The sequence below is a fragment of the Trypanosoma rangeli genome (genome assembly GCF_003719475.1).
Source record: "Trypanosoma rangeli strain AM80 chromosome Unknown Tra_15.4_contig_00043, whole genome shotgun sequence".
NCBI lineage: Eukaryota > Euglenozoa > Kinetoplastea > Trypanosomatida > Trypanosomatidae > Trypanosoma > Trypanosoma rangeli.
Window position 1 is genome coordinate 4,433 of NW_021705787.1, and position 18,569 is coordinate 23,001.

The 18,569-nt window shown below is 46.5% G+C and overlaps 6 protein-coding genes across 6 annotated transcripts, besides 15 other annotated features; all 6 read right to left on the reverse strand.

The window, feature by feature from the left end:
• Positions 1-17: 17 nt before the first annotated feature.
• Positions 18-49: a microsatellite.
• A 494-nt stretch (positions 50-543) lies between these two features.
• Positions 544-568: a microsatellite.
• Positions 569-817: 249 nt separating this feature from the next.
• Positions 818-873: a sequence feature (GA-rich).
• A 306-nt stretch (positions 874-1,179) lies between these two features.
• Positions 1,180-1,212: a microsatellite.
• Positions 1,213-1,727: 515 nt separating this feature from the next.
• Positions 1,728-1,757: a sequence feature (A-rich).
• Positions 1,758-2,115: 358 nt separating this feature from the next.
• Positions 2,116-2,215: a sequence feature (GA-rich).
• Positions 2,216-3,009: 794 nt separating this feature from the next.
• Positions 3,010-3,033: a microsatellite.
• Positions 3,034-3,274: 241 nt separating this feature from the next.
• Positions 3,275-3,613, reverse strand: TraAM80_01983 (zinc finger protein ZFP1; the record flags this gene model as incomplete). Its single annotated transcript, XM_029379003.1, has 1 exon — positions 3,275-3,613. One exon carries the CDS (start codon positions 3,611-3,613, stop codon positions 3,275-3,277), a length of 339 nt encoding a protein of 112 aa, XP_029241132.1.
• Positions 3,614-3,802: 189 nt separating this feature from the next.
• Positions 3,803-3,831: a microsatellite.
• A 45-nt stretch (positions 3,832-3,876) lies between these two features.
• Positions 3,877-3,933: a sequence feature (A-rich).
• Positions 3,934-4,044: 111 nt separating this feature from the next.
• Positions 4,045-10,737, reverse strand: TraAM80_01984 (dnaJ-like protein subfamily C member 13; the record flags this gene model as incomplete). Its single annotated transcript, XM_029379004.1, has 1 exon — positions 4,045-10,737. One exon carries the CDS (start codon positions 10,735-10,737, stop codon positions 4,045-4,047), a length of 6,693 nt encoding a protein of 2,230 aa, XP_029241133.1.
• Positions 10,738-10,898: 161 nt separating this feature from the next.
• Positions 10,899-10,929: a microsatellite.
• A 148-nt stretch (positions 10,930-11,077) lies between these two features.
• Positions 11,078-12,685, reverse strand: TraAM80_01985 (putative tRNA modification enzyme; the record flags this gene model as incomplete). Its single annotated transcript, XM_029379005.1, has 1 exon — positions 11,078-12,685. The coding sequence occupies one exon, from the start codon at positions 12,683-12,685 to the stop codon at positions 11,078-11,080; it is 1,608 nt and encodes a 535-aa protein (XP_029241134.1).
• A 161-nt stretch (positions 12,686-12,846) lies between these two features.
• Positions 12,847-12,868: a microsatellite.
• Positions 12,869-13,074: 206 nt separating this feature from the next.
• Positions 13,075-13,112: a microsatellite.
• A 126-nt stretch (positions 13,113-13,238) lies between these two features.
• Positions 13,239-15,101, reverse strand: TraAM80_01986 (uncharacterized protein; the record flags this gene model as incomplete). Its single annotated transcript, XM_029379006.1, has 1 exon — positions 13,239-15,101. The coding sequence occupies one exon, from the start codon at positions 15,099-15,101 to the stop codon at positions 13,239-13,241; it is 1,863 nt and encodes a 620-aa protein (XP_029241135.1).
• A 39-nt stretch (positions 15,102-15,140) lies between these two features.
• Positions 15,141-15,174: a sequence feature (A-rich).
• A 141-nt stretch (positions 15,175-15,315) lies between these two features.
• Positions 15,316-15,342: a microsatellite.
• Positions 15,343-15,420: 78 nt separating this feature from the next.
• Positions 15,421-15,440: a microsatellite.
• An 826-nt stretch (positions 15,441-16,266) lies between these two features.
• On the reverse strand, positions 16,267-16,584 carry TraAM80_01987 (uncharacterized protein; the record flags this gene model as incomplete). Its single annotated transcript, XM_029379007.1, has 1 exon — positions 16,267-16,584. The coding sequence occupies one exon, from the start codon at positions 16,582-16,584 to the stop codon at positions 16,267-16,269; it is 318 nt and encodes a 105-aa protein (XP_029241136.1).
• An 864-nt stretch (positions 16,585-17,448) lies between these two features.
• Positions 17,449-18,549, reverse strand: TraAM80_01988 (zinc finger protein, conserved; the record flags this gene model as incomplete). The annotated part of the gene is made up of 1 exon (XM_029379008.1): positions 17,449-18,549. One exon carries the CDS (start codon positions 18,547-18,549, stop codon positions 17,449-17,451), a length of 1,101 nt encoding a protein of 366 aa, XP_029241137.1.
• Positions 18,550-18,569: the final 20 nt, after the last annotated feature.

Below are 18,569 nucleotides of genomic sequence, written 5' to 3' on the forward strand. Positions count from 1 at the left end.
TTTTCTATTCGTCGTAGTATATATATATATATATATATATATATATATAAATGAGTGTTCAGTTGCTTGAGCATCCCTTTAAAAAAGGGTATTCTTTCCTTTTGTCTGGTTTACGCGTGTATGTATGTGTTTGTGAACGTTTTCTCAAAAGCCTCACCAACAACAGCAAACCCACAACACTCACTGCCATTCATATTTCTCTTGCCGATGCAATTGTTTTTTTTTTCCTTTCTCGTTTTGCACTTCCGCATTGCTCAAAAAACTTTCTGAGGTGGCCGTGCCACAATGCAAAGACGTCAAGTGTTCCATTCAAAACAGCGTGTTGGTCGGGGCAGACCGGTGGTGATGCACCACTCGCATGGAGAACACACCGTGCCACCGCCACACGCAGTCAGCGAAATACCCCGTCGCACTCGTGGGTTCACGCAAACACTCACACACGAGGGAATCAACGGGATAAACACGAAGACATACATAAAAAAAATTTTTTTTTTCTCAACTGGGGGACAAACGTCCGTTCTTTGCTGTCTGCATCTGCATCTGTTTCTTTTTTTTTCTTTTATTTTTTCGCCCTCAAATAAAATCCCTTCAGCTCACACGCCCGCGTCTACAAACGCTGCTGTCGGTCTTTTCCTGAGTGGAAAAAATAATAATTGCGGAAGCTCCTTTTGTGGTAGTTTCGTGTCGTTTGTTTCTGCTCGTTTTGAGATGACCTCGATGAGGTGCATGTGCCCACAGCGTGGGGAGTAGGAGTCCGAGCGATGAGAAACACGTGTGTTCAACGCACGAAAAAGGTGTGCGGCTCTTCGAGCCGTCGAAGCAAAAACAGCAGCAGAAGAAAGAGAAAAAAAAAATCGCAAAAACAAAAAAAAAGGGCCTTCACGTTCGTGATGCCGGTTGTGTAGAATCGCAAGCCCAAAAAACAAGAGAACAGGCAGTGGGTTGAGGGAGTGCCGGAGAGATGGAGCAAGCCGAAATGAAGCAACAACCTTAAGAGTAACAAAAAGCCCACTGTAGTGATTCTCGAAGGTGCTTTCTGTGCACGACCACAGAAACATGGGGTGGAACAGTGCACTGGCGAAATGTGAGCGGCGTATTTCCTGGGAGACACGTGTGTGTGTGTGAGGGGGAGGGGGCGAGGTGACATTGAAAAACATCCAATACCGTTGGAAGAAGAAAACAACAACCACCACCACCACCGGCAGCACCACCGTTGCAAAGGCATAAGGAAAAAAAAAAAACAAGTAAAACATTCGAATTACACACCTCATTCCTAGCTCTATAACGGCTTTCGTTGCTGTGTTTCTCCTCGGATCATCACGGATGGCTGCCATCCCCCATATCCCCCATCCCCCATCAACGACAATAAACTGACGATTCACTCCAGACTTGTGTTCGCACTGAACACGGAGACCGGCATGAAAGAAATACACACACAGCAAAAGACAAGCGGATGCAATTCACACGCAACTATCGCTGTGGTGTGCCGTCCGACACACCACAGGCATACACTCCTCCAACCAATTCCCGTCATATTTCAAGCACCCATACACACACGGATTTTATTTTCTGCATCTCCCCTTCTTCATGCCAAAAAATCGCCACCGCTCACTTGAGGGTCTTACTCTTCTCATTCGGCTATTCGCTATCTCGTTTCCACAAGCAAATGTTTTTGGAGGTTGAAATACTCCGACTTCACCATGCACCACCCCACGCTGCAGTATGGCAAAAGAAAACACACACAAAAAAAAAAAAAACAGCTCGCACTGCCGGAAAAAAAAACACACAACCAAAAATTCAAACGGAACAACACTTTATAAATATGTATGCCCCCAGCGCCGACTGTTTAAAGGCGATGACGGTGATGGTAGCGGCGCGCCCCGACCTTTTCTCCATGCTTGTGCATTTGCAAGCGCCCATGAGGAGGCAGGCAGGTCGGGTACAAAACACACACGTATGCGCCCAAACTGCAGGCTCTCGGCCTGTTGCCACTGGCCGGTGCTGCGAAGGCAGAGGCACTTTGAGGCTGCAGGGCCTGAAAATAAGAAAAAACACTCACACAGACGTAAAGAAATAAAATGATGGAAACAACAACGTAAACACACTCAAGTAGGCAAAAACACACAAGATAAAGTAAGAGAGATAAAAAAAAAAACGCAATAAAAACAAACAAAAAAAAAGATAGGAACTAAAAAAAAAAAAAAAAGGAAGAAAATCCAGCCAAAGATAAAAGTGACAACGCGCGGAATGGGGCCCCACCTTCGAGTTTTTCTAAGCCAAATGTGAATCGAGGTGAGGACAGTGCACAAGCAAAAACGTCTCTATAGCTTAAGGGTAAATTCGGGCCAAGTGGTGCGACGGTTGCACAACAACAAGTAAACGGCTCATTCGGATGAGATGAGGAACACTGAGACGAAAACACACCAAAGAGAAAAAAATCAAATAAAAACAAAGCGATTTGTTTGGGTTTGTGACGGATTGGGCGTTTTGATTCACAAAAATGAGGGTTGACGTATCGGCACACACGTGAGGAAACCACATCCATGCATTCTTCGGGTCTTCATTCATTTCCAATTCCCCCTCCTCCCCTCTTTTTCTCTCCCCGCCTCGCTTCACGACACACTCCCTCAAAAAAAGAAAAAAAAATTGCACCGAAATTAGGGGTCAACGCAAATATGTTTCTTGCGAGACACATCCTTGTTTCTGTTCCCTCTTCCATTCTTCTGCTCCAATAAATCAACTCCAATTCGCACCCAAAAAAATTGTAGAACTCAACCCGTCCACCCGATTTTCCATCATGCTCACTTTTTTTTTTTGATTTATTCTTAAATTCCTCATTGGGTCACTCACACAGTCGCCAATCTAGGTCCTTTTATTTCAACGTACCGCCCCAAAAATAAATTAGCGTACAAGTGTTTACCATCCCCTCCACTTTTGCTTTTCTTACAGTTCCTCGTTTCGTTTCACTTGTGCTGTTAAGTTTAGTTTCCGCATTTACTTTTACCCCTCTTTTTGTTTTTTTTTTTTTTTTTTGGTACAATACAGTATAATTTTCCCTCAACATTTTCATAAAAGATGTTTTTTTTTTTCTTCGTTCGTTTTGGTCTGTCTCTTCCTTTCCTTCCTTTAAACGTATGCATAGGCATGTTTTGTGTGCTATCTGTCTCCTCGGTTCCACTGAATTAGTGCTCGGTGATGGCGTTTGTTTCATTTCAATGACACTCTTAAATTGGATCGTGGATTATGCTCCTTCCCCCTCCCCAGCTACTCTTCTTTAGTTTTCGAACAACACTCCATTGAAGTCGTAGGGATTATGTCGGAATCGCGACGGGTAGGCAGGCGGCAGCATGATCTCCGTCTGGTGAGCTTCCGAGTATGGTGGCGGTGGAGGCAATTCAGCTTCCTCCATGCGCACTGTGGATGCCTCGGGATCACCGTGAGAAAACGCACAACGCTCGCCAAATGGACAAGGGATCCCCATCGAAAAATTGCGGCACACCCGCGTCCGGAACTTGCTGTAGTCCACACCCCTTCGGCCGTAGCGAGAGGCATTGTTAAACCCGACGCTGTTCTCTGAGCGCTCGTCGGATAACGTGGGCGAGTGTGGCTGCATCGTTCTTAAAATGTTGCTTGAGTAAAAAAGCGAACTTGTTCAAAGGAGTACTTGCCCGTCTTTGGTATAGTTGTTGGGCGTAAAGTAAAATAAAGACGCAACAATGAAGAGGAGTGCACCTACCATACCAGGGGCGCCGCAGGCAAACCACGTACATCAATAGAGGTGAAACGAGAACCAGAAAGGCAAAAAAAAAATAATAATAATAATAATAAAAACATGCTTCAGGCAAACCACTCCGCATAATTTGTTCAAGCGCCCAGAAAAAAAAAAAAAAAACAATAACAACAACAAAAAGCAAAAAGGAAGCAAAAAAAAAACACTTCTAACCTCACCTCACTCCAACCCCAACCCAACTTGCGATTGTTAGAGGGAAAATACTTTGTTTTTCTTCTTCTTCCATTTTTCGTCCTTCATTAAAAAACAAACCGTCAAACAGGTGGAGGTTCATTGCTGTTGCCCTCTTCTGGCAAGGGTGCGGTAGTAAGAGAGAGCAACATCTGAGTTGGGTGGTGAGGACCCTCCAAGTACCCACCAAGGCGTGTGTCAGATAGAAAAAGATCATGACTTTGATTCTTGTACTTTACCCATACTGTGCTTTCTGCAAGGACAGCTTCCAACTGGGCGCCATACAAATGATCCTGAATGCTCACCATAGTCTTTAGCGTTTTAATGATTAAAGCCCGTACTGCCGCTGGAGATTGATCCTTACATGTGTCTGGTGTAACGCCGTCTCCAAGAAGCTGTAACAAATACTGCGGCAGTCGATTGCGAAGGGCAAGTCGGATCATGTTGACCAACCCCGAAGACCGCAAGAATAGTCGATCCATGGTATCCATGATCAGTGGAAGCTGTAGCATATGTGCCCGCAAACAGATAATAAGCGATGAGACAGGGTCGAAATTCACAAGACTTTCAACACACAAACGGGAGTCACATATCTCATGTACCCATTTTAAGGCATTCTCCACGATCACCTTGTCTTCCAACTCCAATAACTTAAACAACTTATGTGCATACCCAAGTGGGACAACATAATCGGCCACAGTGGGGGTTGTCTGCAACAGACGAACACCAGAATCAGCAATGATAGAAATCAGCTCCGCATTTTGCTCCCCCGTCGCTCGCCCACACTCCTCTACAAAGTGGTCCAATAGTTCTGCAAGGAATTCCTTGGGTTTTCGCACTTTCCACCCCGGCTGATTAAGGTACCGTTCCAAGTACACTCCACCAAGTTGCAACTCCTCATTTCTTTCCATCAGAATGTTCTCTGGAATCTTCCAATAGGCCGTTGGATCATGCCGTAGTAGAGCCACAATATCAGATTGGCACGCTGTACAAACCTCCACAAAACGTGATCGACGCTCCTTTGTCCACACCAACTCTGGTGTTTCCTGCCAAGTGTCAAATAACTGGCAGGCATTTGCGATATTCTCCTTCATCATTTCAAGCATCACGGAAGGAATAAGCTTGGAGGCTCGCAAAAACACCTTGGGTCCACATAGCTTGTCTGAACAGGCCTTTGCAAGAGAGGCACAAACATTATCTCTGCACTCTAGCAAGGTGGTGGTCCCAAAACTACGAAGCAGCACAGCATACAAGCCTCGATCCAATGCTTGTTGTACCACACCACGATCCGCCAAAGCAGACCGCAGAAACGCCAAACAATGTGGTTCCACCTTCTCACCACCATGATCCATAGCTAATATGACGTATGCCACGGCACAGTTCACCTTACCTATAGCCTGCAGGCATTCACAATGAAGGGCAACCTTCTCAAGTAGCTCCAGCAACTTGACAATAACGGTAATGTCTGTATATAGTAACCCCCTTATCAATACCTCAACATGATGCGTCAAAGTGTTCAAGACTCCAACTGTTGCATAGGCAACTAACAAATTTTTCAAAGCTTCTAAGGTTAAGGCAACACCAGTTGTGATGTCTCTTGTTAACTGATACTCCAGGAACTTGATCATGGCTTCACAAAATGCCACGGGATCCTCCACCACAAAGTTTGGTTGCTCATTATACATGCGCACAAACATTCCCCCAACAATAAGTTCATTCCTATGAATGGAGTAACGAACATCACAGCTTGACAAGGGTGTAATATCTTCGGTAAATATGCCAGCATCACGGCATTTTTCTGAGTTTGCTTTAAGTACCTCTATGAGCTCCTGCCGTGTTGTGTTGTCCCACATCAAATACGGCGTTCTGTGATTGCTGTTTAGTAGTTGTAGCAGTTCCTTCTCACCCCCGGGAAACAATCGCATTCGCTGCACAATGTAAGGTGTCAGTAGCTTCTGCAATAATAAGAAAACATCAGCGTTGGGTTTTGTCTGCATATACGCATCACTCGGACAAATTCCAGCCAATGCATAGATGGCCTTCAAGGCGTAAATGGCTGCCTTGTTTGCAAACAGTTGAGTATGATGTTCTTCCTGAAGTTCCAAACCATTCTCATTCAATGTGTAATCGTACCGAAATAGAAAAAGTAGCAAGTGCCAAATAGCACCAGAGTTCAAAAGCCTTTCCTGCAAAATCTCGTCCACACAGAAAGCTTGGCATGCCTGAATACAGGCGCGGGAGAGTCCCGGAGCCTTCTCATATGCGATGCCCTTGGCGACAAAATGGCAGATGGTAGGTTCCGCTATAATATGCAGACGACAGTCCGAGAATGCAGCGGCTACGCAAAAGGTAAGCATGCAATGCCGCACAATTTTCACCTGGTTTAAGTCATCAGTGGCATTTGGGGTAATCATCTCAAAACAGCGCTGGGTGACACTTGATAAGAGTTCAATGCCACCTTCTTCTTGCAACTCATCGGCGTTTAGTGGAACGTTTTGTACAGTAAAGTAACATAACTCCGTCGCTGGTTCCATGAGCACAACATCTTTGTGCAACATTTCTGGGTCACCGTACTCCATACTGACAAGCTTCAGCAGCAGCGCATACCCTGCATACTTATACTTCTTCATCATGTCACTAAAACGCCTAAACAGTATGGACTGTGTTCGAAGTAAGAGATCAATATTGTGTGGGTTTGGTTCATCTGACGCCCTCCCACCGGAAGCGAGAAATTCGTATGCCCGCTGAATGCGTTCAAACTTTTCCCTTCCCTCCAAATTTTTGTCCGGGTGATACTGCGCAGCAAGCCTAAAGTAAGCCTTGCGCACCACCTGCAGTGTTAGGTTGGTGCGGTCAACAATTTCAAGCTCCACCAGACACTTGTCTCGCGTGAGACCACTCGACTGCTTTGCAAGCTCACGCCGCCACGCCGCCAGCACCTCGCAGAGAAAGAAAACAGGATCTTCAACAGGCCAATTTGGATACTTCAACTCGTCACAGAAGTGTCTCAAGTAATACTGGGAACAAAACAGTTCATCTTGCAGCGGTTCGTACACAACCCCCACAATAGGACAGTACTGATACACAGCACGGTTGTTGCCCAAAAGTCGTGGTGTGAAGTCGGAAACGTGAGCAGCAATTTTCTCCACAAGATATCGTCTCATATCTTTGCCCCAAACAACCTCAGGTGTTTCGTATTCCCCAAGAAAAACATCTGCAAACCGTTCAGGTCCATGATTTGTTAGATAACACACGAGTGCTGGTGGGAGCATTGTGCTAAGGATACTTTGACGTATAATTTCATTATCGTGTTGAAATGGAAATGTCTGTTGACGATGGGACAAGTACAGCAGCCGACACAGCGACAGAATATCCGAACCAGTGTACATGAGTGCAAAGAAAAAAACACCAGTCAGGAAAAAATGCGGCATGAGCGGATTGTACTCCATCACAAGATACAAGAGCGAACAAACACGGGTACACAAGGCCGGGTCGAAGGTCAGTAGTAATTGCACAATATGTGGAAGCACTTGTGGACTTGAAAGGAATCGTTTTACCCGAGGAGGAGGCCGCATAATGGCGCCGTGCTCATCTTTGGAGGGAAAAGATGCACAAATTAGTAAAAAGATGTCAAGGATGACACCAGATACTTCTGATAGCGTAAGCAGTTTATTGCTTTTACATGCCACAATACCCCAACGTAATTGGGGAACATCCTTTAGCTCCATCCAGCCTGATAATCCTTGCGCCCAAACTTTTGTGTCATTCCTCACCTCTCCTACTTCATACAATTGCTTCAGACGAGTGTAGGAGACAGGATCCTGCTTGACACCATCTTTTGTGTAGTACCACTCTTTTTCCTGATCCTGAAGATCGATTGGACTAACATTGTGCTCAATGGCATTGGTCGCGCTTTGAAGCTGAGGTCTGTCCACGTGTAGATGGGCGAGCATTAAGAGATCCACGAGTGGTTTTAATCCACCGCAGTCTACGAACAGTTTTATGTTGGGTCGAGCACGCAGCAGCTGTAGGATAAAAAGAAGCAAACGGTCCCGAAAGATGGGATCCGTTGTTGTCTCCAGCATCTTCAAAATGTATTCCACATCGTTGAATTGTCCAATTGCCGTAGAGTAATGTTCATATAGAATCGACATGCCATGCAAGCAACTCATCTTTGTTTTGGTTTCTTGTGAAAGGAGAAAACAATGATACATGTCGTTAAAAAACTCCTTTGGATTATAAATGAGTGGATCTTTCACCTCAAAAAGTAACCGCGGGTAATGCTGCCCAACCTTCAGCTCATTGCCAAGACTTGGGTATCGTACCTCAAATTCTCGGAAATTCCATGAAGTGAGGTCTCCTTGGCTTAGTGACATCTCCAGCTTTAGGGCCTGCATCTCGGCTTCTAAGGCCTCACGTAACTCCGTTCTTGTGTTGTGGTTCCAAATCAAGTCCGCCCGCATGTGATCTTGTTTAGCTTCATAAAAAAACATGGGCCAGTTCAGTGACGTCTTCACTTTCACCAGTCTCTCCCGCCTGACCACTCTTTCACTCCGCATCGTCAATGAATGCTGATTCCCACTTCTCGACAAAACCTCGCTTGGGTGAAACCGCTTCTTAAAAAATCCATCCTTCGATTCCCAAAATTCATCCGTCATAGCCACAACGCTTCTCTGGCGTTTCGTTTCCTTCTCATCTTCCGGCGGCTCTTCGGAGGATTGAAGGTAATTCAACAATGCCGGAGGAAATATACACCGCAAGAGGTCTTGCATGTCCGTGTTTTTGTAGGTCCAATACGCAATGAGTTGGCGGGCAAGATCGCGTGTTTCACGGTTGTTACCAAATATGGCTAAATGAAGCTGGCCAAGAATGCCGCCTTGTCTAAGAGCGGCAAGCTGCATCTCATGGAACTGCTCATTTGTTCCCTCCTCCATAATAACACGAATCAACTGTCCAACACTGTAACTGATGGCATCGCAGCTATGGTGCATGAGTACAAGGAGTTCCTTCCCTGCAATATCAATTAAGTTTTTCATCAAAGTGACAAATAACGTGGATGTCGTCGTCTCAGAGTAAGGCGGGCACAAGGCGTAGACGAAGAAATCCAACAAGGCTTGCACAACAAGGGCCGCGCTATCAGCTGTGGTGTAGTCGTGTAACAGCCGGAGTAAATGCTGTACGAGTTCTTCTTGTCCAAGAAGATGATTTTTGTTCACTTGTTCATGGGCCAGCTCATAGTGGTCGTGATGTGGCGTCATGAGAACACCAAGGAAATCAATTACCGCATGAGAAACGGCAACATCATTCATTTTTAGTGCCCGCACACTCAAAGACTGGATGGTTTTCATAAAGGACGGCACGATAGCGGCAGAGCTGAAACCAATGCGTGTGACGCATAGTCGTCGGAGGGCATAAAACTGCTGCACCACGACCAACGGATCATCACTCAATGGAAAGTTATGTAATAACGTGACAAGTGCTCTACAAATCATTTTTTCTCGGTTCTCTGCAAAGAGTCCCTCACGATTCTCGGTAAATCGAAGTCCACTGTACTCGATGTTGGCATTAAAAAATTCCACCACCTCTGGGACAGTCATAGAAAACGTGCCACCGCCTTTGCTGGGATCAATGAGGCAGTTCAGTAGTGTACTCTCAATTTCCTCCGGGATTGGCGTAACGCACGGCGCCGCGCGCTTTCCACGATCAAAGAGGTTTGTAATGACACACACGTTAAAATTGTGGGCCACACGACAACAATCCACGAGGTGTGCTAGCAGCGCATCTCGCATCGGGGACGTATACGTCTTCGTAATCTCTGGATCTTTGAACTGAATCATCAACCGCTGGTTATCCTCCTCAGAGCGCACAAGCGCATAAACGTCTGCGAAAAAGAAGGCACTGACGGGAGTGTACGTGGCCGAATCCAACTCCAAAATCCATTTATGCGTTGTCGCTAAAATGCGCCGCACGGGACCGTCAGGGTGTTTTAAACTCCATTTAATCACATGGAACTCAGCCGTTGGCGCCAACTCCGCCCGATCCACGCCAATACGGTCGGAGTCAAATTGCTGCTGCGTTAACTGTTGCACTCCACGGAAGGGCGGGAGACCGATAAATCGCTTCGCAAACTCCTCAGTAAGGGATACCACCTGCTTCGGATCATCCATTTCATACAGATGCATCCTTAACTGTGGACCATACAAGACAATAAGCGTGCGTGGATTGTCTAAAATTGAGGTAAATCCCTTAATGTGCATAAATAAATACACTCCCACCACATTTCCATCGTGGTTCAATTGCTCTACGGCAACGTTGGTGACGCGAAGACGACAATCGCGGTATTTCTCATCAAAACAGTACTTGCGAACAGAAAACACATGATCAAAGGCACGCTGCCTGTACCTCACATCAAATAGTGTGCGGTTTCTTTGTACATCAGTGAGCAACGCCGCACGCTCCATGACGGTACTACACTGAAAGTGCATTGTGTCTATCTTACCTGTTCTGCCTGTGGTGACCGTGAAATCCGTCATACTACCCGCAGACGCCACAACATCGATGAGCTGAGACGCGTAGTCCCAGCTGTTAGTAACGCGGAAGATGCTTTGCGGGTTGATTGTTGCCACTTGTTGAGGCCCGATACAAAAGATGCGCACGTACTTTCCTCTCCATGAGTCCTTTACAACCGTATAGCGAGATGTATACTCCTCAGACGACTTGCGTCTTGCGGTTTCACAGCTCGTCAGCTGAGGCGCACCTAACAGAAGAGCATCCATTTGGCGAGAGTACTGGTGGCATACAGAAAAAAACAATATATATCACAGTAACCCAAAGAGAATAAGAAAGGCAAAAAAAAAAGGGGGAAAAAAAAACAATACAAAAATAAAAACAAAAAGAAAAGCAAAAAATGTGCTGGAAACCGAGTGATAAAGGATGCAAACATAAATAAAACAAAACAATAAAAACAAGTGAAAATCCAGATACTTCTTTACGATGGGCTGTAGAAGGAGTGGGGGGTCAAAAAATGTAAGAAATGTTCAGGTGAATTTGCCCCCATTTAAACGCATATACAGCAAAGGAAAATAAATGAAAGGGGGAGAGCACGTTAGGCCCTCCTCACACTCCACCTCTCTGTCTCCGCGTCAACGCCGCCTTGTACATTGCTATAGATGTCACTGCCACGGATGCTGACGCGACGGAAGCAAAGACAGTCAGTGATTTCCAGTTGAGATTATGAACCGTCTTCGTCACCTTCGCCAAGAGCCATTCCAAGCGGCTGCGCAACACTCGACCTCTCACACTGTACTTTGTCGTAGAGGTGATGACGACAGTGACGGTTTCCCCCAATCTGCCTTCTTGAGGGTCCACAAGAACCTGCACGTAGGCCTTTGTATGCCCCACGAGATGGTGCTTGTCGTGCGCTGTTTCCAGAAGTGCCACAGTGTGTACTTCGCCAATCATATGATCAAAGGTACGATAAGAATTAAAAAACTCCGTGAGTTCCGTCGTACGCCGCTTCGCAACCTCGGTGGGTATTTGTTTCATGGCCGCTGCAGGTGTGTTTCGACGCGGGTAAAAACGGGTGATGTTTAGAACAGGAAAGCGGACTTGAGCACAGACGTTCATCGTATCCCGCCACTCTTCCTCTCCCTCTCCCGGAAACGCACAAATAATGTCAGTGGCAAGCGTCACATTTGGAACCACGCCGCGTATGCGATGCACACACTCATAAAACTCTTCAACGCTATACTCCCGCTGCATCGCCTCCAAAACGCGATTGGATCCGGACTGTATAGGAATATGCATAAACTCGTACAAATTTGGATGCTTAAGAAGGGCTGCGAAGTCGTCCAGCTGCCGTAGGAGGTACGGCGGATTACTCATCCCCACACGCAGCATGACATCCGTCCCCTCAAGCTCCTTGACAATGGCACGCAAGAGGCAAACCAAGTCGGTGTTAATGTCAATGCCATAAGCTCCAACATCTTCAGAGGTGAGGCGAATTTCTTTTATACCTTCTCTTAAAATTGAACGAACCCGCAAAATAATGGACGTGATTGGCCAGCTCCGCAAATCCCCACGGGCCTGCTTTGTTTTACAATATGTGCAGTGATTCAGGCAACCAACGCTTATGGGAATAATTTCAATAAAACGATTACGTCGAATCTTTGGGAGATCGAGTGGTGGAAGTTCATTGGTTTCTTGTGTCTTAATGGTATACTCACTCGCTCCAATGAGACGCACGCAGTGACCTTGCAGAGCTTCATGAATGACCTGAGCAACGCGATCGATGCTACGGACACCAATCACACTCACATCATCCCACTGCGTGTTCTTCGGGTCCGCCTGCGGCACACATCCGGCGACGACGAGAGGCTTACCGAGGGCTCGCACGCGATTCATCATGCTAATGAAATGCTCCTCGCTCGGGTTCTTGACGGTACACGAGTTGAGAAGATACACATCCGCGTCGTTGAAAACGTCGGTGATGCGGTAGCCAGTCTGCGCCAAAAGCCCTGCCATGTACTCGCCATCACTTACGTTGTGGCCACATCCAAATGTATGCACAAACACGGTTGCATTGCCAGGAATACCATCACCGTAGTCTTCACGCTGTGCCGGTGGCACGTTGCGCCGACGAGCATTCACAAAGACAGAACGTTCACTCGCTATCGTTGGCGCAGCATCGACGCTGAACGCATCCTCCATGTCCGCCTCCTCCATGTTTCTTCCCCCTTCCCTCCTGCTTCGCGGTAATTAACTACGGCGCCCTCCAAACAACAGGCGTGACAAAAAATAACAACAGTGAACACACAATTTGACACCCACACACACACAAAAGGAACAGCGACGGCTGCAGAGACAGAGGGACCGGCGGTAGTGAAATATATATATATATATATATATGAGACAAAAACAAAAGAAAACACTGAGAACAGTGGCGATGGTGATGACGATGCCAGATGCAACGATCATAACAAACAGGAAACGAACATATCTTGCCCACACCACACACAATTACTGTACAGCAATCAATGCTTAAAAAAAATAATAATCACAAGAACAGTGTGAACACAAACAAACATACTACGAGGCACGGAACCTATAGTTTTTGTCGTGTGTGTATATGTGTGTGTGTGTGTCTTGTTGTTTTTTAATTCAGTTTGTGTTTTGCATCTCAGACACTTTTTACGCGCATGCATCCTCAGCCTTCATTTTTTTTTTATTGTCTTTCTACTGTACTTTGCGCGAGCGGGATCTGCCACCTCGCCAACGCCTACTCCTCTAAAGAAAAGTACAGTTTCAAAATCAAAACCGCCATAAGACAGAAAATGTCCGCCATAAGTAGCAAAATCAAAAAGATATCCGAGCCTAAAATAAAGAGAGTAAACCGCCTCGATTTGATGTGCGCCATCTGTTGCACCAAAGCTTCGCTTTTGGCAATAAACCATAAAACGAGTTGTCCCGAAGGATTCTGCCTCTCTATGAGTTCATGATAATCATACAGCCACGGCATCTCCCATAGGAATTCAGGTGTGTCACGCAGTGCCGAGATAGACATGCTTGCCAGAAGTATTTCTCCTTCGAGGTGCGCTATTTTGCGTCGCATCGACAAATAATCGCAAAGACCTTTAATATCTGCCGGAATCCCCAAGACTTGTTTGTGCAGATTCTGCGTGACGTTGTCAAAAAAATCAACAACGGCCACATGACCAAGTGAATATGAGACTGTAAGCATAATTTGTGTGCGTATGGGTTTCACATCGGGTATGAGGTAGTGATCAAAGCAAAGGTTGGTGCCAAACCGTGCAAGAGCCTCTTCCCTGCGCACTGGCGTACTCGCGTCGTAGTGCTTGTCTAACTCGTAGGAACACCAGAAGGGAAACAATTCATCTATTATTTTCTGTGCATGACGTTCCTTCACTGCAACCCGCACAAAAGAGTTGGCGGAAGTCAAAAAATCGTCTTCCACCAACCAATGATCTCGTCGGCTCAATCCCCACCACACCACCACACCGTTAGGAAACAAAAAGATGTCAAAGGTACGATGGGAAGAGACGTGAAGAACACCGTACATAAGCTCCGTAGCATAGCCGCGACGTTTATAAATAACAGCTAGAGCATCAAGGTCAAAAGCGGTGGCAATGTAGCTATAGCTAATGCTGCCTATGCCACTGGAAATGTCACGGGGCCCACGATGATCGCGCACTGCACGACGACCTCTTGCTGTTTGTAAGGGGCGACGCAGCGTCACACGGTCGTATACTGGTGATACGGCAAATATAGATTGATAACCTTGCAGGTAGTCTAGAACACTCCCATTCGTCGCTTCAAACCGCTCAGCCCACCGCAGCGCGTTGTGGATTTCTTGCAGAGACACACTAGGCGAAGGACTCTTGAGAATTACATCAATGACAAGATTGCGTGGATCCTCTGGAACTTCATATTTCATTCTCTCCATCTTGGCGCTGTTCGCTTCCGTGGCGGCCTCTGGCAAGCGAGTAGATGCTCTGTCGGCGTGCTCATCGGCTTGTCCCCGTACTTCTACTACCACTGCCCCTTCCTGCGGATTGAAACTGCTTTGCTCAGTGATCAACGGAGTCAACGTTTCGGGTCCTTCAAGGTGGGAAGAGGCAACCCCTTCATCAGGTTCCCCATCACTCTGCCGTTGTTGCTGGGCCATCTGTGCCGTGTATTCATCACTGTAGCTCCCCTGATGGAGGCACCCTTGATCATCATGAGCTCTCCACTCTTGCAAAGACTCATTGGAAAGGTTCGAGGTGACCGAAGAAGAAGCTTGTCTGGAAGAGGTGCCTTTGTTAGCATGAGGATCTCGATAGGGACTTTGGCGCTCGGCATGAAAAAGCCTGTCAACTGAAGTATCAGTAAAAACGGAACCGCAATGAAGCGAAGAATTATCTCTCGTGTGATCCAGGCGTCCTGTGCCCCTTGACTCAACCCATTCTCCACTGCTGCCATTGCTGTAGAACTCCGCTTTTTCGCTTCTACTAAAATTCACTGACGACGTCAGTGACAAAAGCCGAAGTGACTGCTCTTCCTGCTCGGTACGCGCAAAGCCGCGGCTCTGAGAACTGCCGCTGGAGCCTGAGGCATTATCAGACCCACGCCTTCTGTCCATACGCGCTGGCGCCAAAACCAATGCAAATCCTAACCTCACAACAACAAAAAAAAAAAAACACAAGGAAAAAAAATCGTTGGAAATCAACGTTACAAATTTACCTGAAGGAATACAAGGCAAGAGTGGCCAATACAAAAACAAACGCACACACACAAAGAAGAAATACAATTTTTAGGCAACAAGACCACCTCAGTGAGGGTCCCTCATGAAAGAAACACACAAACACACACACAAACACCACGGAGAGAAAGGGAGAAAGCAACGTATTTTCCCCCACCCCCCACCTCACCTCCCCGTCCTCTGTTATACGCAGAGACGGAAAAAAAAACAAAAAAAAAACACTCCTCAAGCCGCTCCTCCCTCATACCCCGTGCATTCAACTGCTTACTAACAACGGTGACAACAAACGAAGGACAGGGCTCTCTAGTGTCACATATACTCACAGATTCAAGCTAACATCAACAACTACACATGTACCCCTTCCACAATAACTTACATCCTCGGAAACATACTCTAAAGCTAACCCAACATCAAAGCCAGAACGAATAATAAACAATAAAAGCTCCTCTTCCCATTTCTTATAGAACCCCCACCCCTACTACCCAATTTCCCATCCGCGTTTACTAACACTTCACGAGACGCACCTGTAGTTCATTCAATCTGCATCCATAGTAAGTAATCCTCTAATACTTTCCCCAGACTCCTCCAGCACAGAAGATATATAAAAAATAATAATAATAAATAAAACCAATCACCTAAATGAAAGATAATAAAACAACGTATTTGCTGCTTCTCTTTCGTGTGTTCTTCCAAATCGCATACATGTAAGGTCCTGTTTAATATCCAAACCCTACGCGAGTGCTGTGATACGCTGGAAAGGGGAAAAGACGCCAAAACTAACAGCCATCATTGGTATCTCCTTTCTTAGTGTTGGTGGAAGGCCCCGGCATATGGCGGAATCATGAATGACAGTCTGTTTGTAGGCAAGTGCAGAAAACGGGTAACAGACTGTTGACGCCACACCAGCGGCAACACCGCCAAGCATTCTGTATTCCCAAAAGCCACCGAAGCGTGGTTCTTAAGTTTGAACACATCTTTCCCCTTTTCATCCTTCTCTATATTCATAGGAATAAGTCTATTGCGCTCACAAAAACGGCGAAGCCCTTCAAAAACGGTCATAAGCGTCCCAAAATAAACGGCATTGGAGAGCAGCGGGGACGTAGTGTAAAAAAAAAAAAAAAAAACTTAAGGCACCGTCCTGCTTTTGAAGATCCTGCATGTTGTTAGAAACGAAATCACCTGTACAGAGATACTCATCTCGCACGCGATTGACAGGATTACAGATGAGGCGCATCATGAAACCCGAAAACGTCCCAATAATGAAGGTTGTGAATGCCTTCAATGACGGATCTCGCTCGGCATCAGGCAAAAAATGCGAGGCCAATGGGACATAAAACCACATAAGTACACCAAATTGCGGCATGCGTCGATAACGCGCTTGCGCACGCCCTTTTACACACCCGTGATCAAATGGAATTGCCGCCGCCCGCCCTGCTAATCCTGCTAAACCCCCACTGAGGAAGGCATATGGGTCAGTGAGGCAATGGCACTGCGCCGCTCAATCTTATGTAGGCGATCCAGAGTCTACCCGGCTCTAGTAAAGAAGACAGTGAGGCACATGGGTGAGGCCTACTACCACCTCCCCCCTAACTTAATCGACAGCGCCTTTACTATCCTTTTCGTTGAAAAAATTAAACACCACGAAACCACCGCCTCGTAAGTGTTCCACAGCCTCTATATCCTTTGCCTTTGACGCACGTTCCGAGGGCCAACAAAAGACGGGAAAACAAAAAAGTAAAACCGTGCGGGCAGAGGAAAATAAATGTATTTATAGAATACTACAGGCCTCCAATGTAGAAGGCGCACGGAAAGTGTACCCAAACCTCCTTCTTCTTCCACAACCTACTTAGCAAATATTACGGTACATCTTATTCACGGTGCGATGTATATATTATGGGGGCTTTCACTCACTACGTGCATCGAGCGAATTCCCTCATCTTTTGGGTTGCTAGCCTCTTAAAAACTTTGGTAATACGCACAATCACGCATGCACAACAAAACACACAAAAAAAAAATATCGCCACATTAAAGGCTTACTTAGCGACGACAACAAACACAATAGCACATAAATCAGCAAGCACGTCCTCTCTCACACTGCTGGGTGAGAAATACAATCTCTCTCTCTCCTCATCCCAAATAGAGAAGGGCGTAGGAAACCACGTGAGATGTGTGTGAGTGCTTGCGTACATGTGTAAGATTTTGGAAGTCCTATCCTTCATGTTGTTTTCTAGTTCACTTTACCTTCTCCATCGTATCCCTTTAGATGCAGCTTGTTGCTTCGCAGATTCACCTTGAGCAGGTGCTCCTGATACTGGCCATCCTGGAGCTTCAAAATCTTTTGCGCTTCCTTGTTTTTCACACGCAGCACCTCTTGGCGCTCTTTCCGCGCCATTGCCATTGCCTCCTGGTCGGCCGCAAGAATCGCTCGGCGCTTTTCAGCTTGTGTGTCGCTTTCCTTCTTTCTTGGTCGAGGCACCTCGCTCTCCTTGCGCTGAGCTACGCGTCGAGAGTCAGAAAGGATCAACTCAGCGGTGTTGGGGTCTATCCAAGCACCGCAGTCGGCGTCAGCAAGGCTGATACTATAGAACTCGTCATACTCAGGGCCAAGAATAATGCGCTCATGGTTCTTTTCCCGCATATGTGCCCGCAGTGCCTCTAGAGAATCAAACATTCTCGTCTTTTCGCCGCAAACAAGACACAATAAACCGTTTGTTTTGCGAGCAAGATACTCCAACAGTCCTACCACGTCACAGCACCTGTGTGAAAGCGGTACACTAAACTCATGAATAGTTTTCATGTGCTGCAAGTTGGCCTCCACACCATCCGACAAGCGACCACAAAAGAGACACCGCACCTCACTGACATCCTCCTCACGTTCATCCAGTTGAACCTTCGCCACATTCTTGGATTTCGACGCCTGGGTGGGCGGTTTTGCCCGCTTTGCATTGTGACGGCGGTGCAAGCCCATTGCAGCGCTTCCCAAAGAGACACTCGTAAGGGCACTCATGGAGTCTGAATCACGTGCAATGATACGCTGCTCTTTCTTCATGAGATGCGCCGTTGAGCGAACATGGGCTTGGAGAGTCTGCACTGAGTGGAATGTTTTTTTGCACAGCTTGCAGGCAAAGATAGGCTGTTCTTCATCGTCGCCATCATTGTTTTCCGCAATTCGGATACGTCTGTATTCCTGCGTAGTCAGTGGTCGCTTGCCGTCAACACGAAGACGGACATTATTTGTATGATATTCAGACTCATAGTGCTTACGCGCTGCCTCGACAGAGTCAAAGATGGCATTGCAGGTCCAACAGTGTGGCACTTGGACAGACATCGACGCTTACTTATAATATA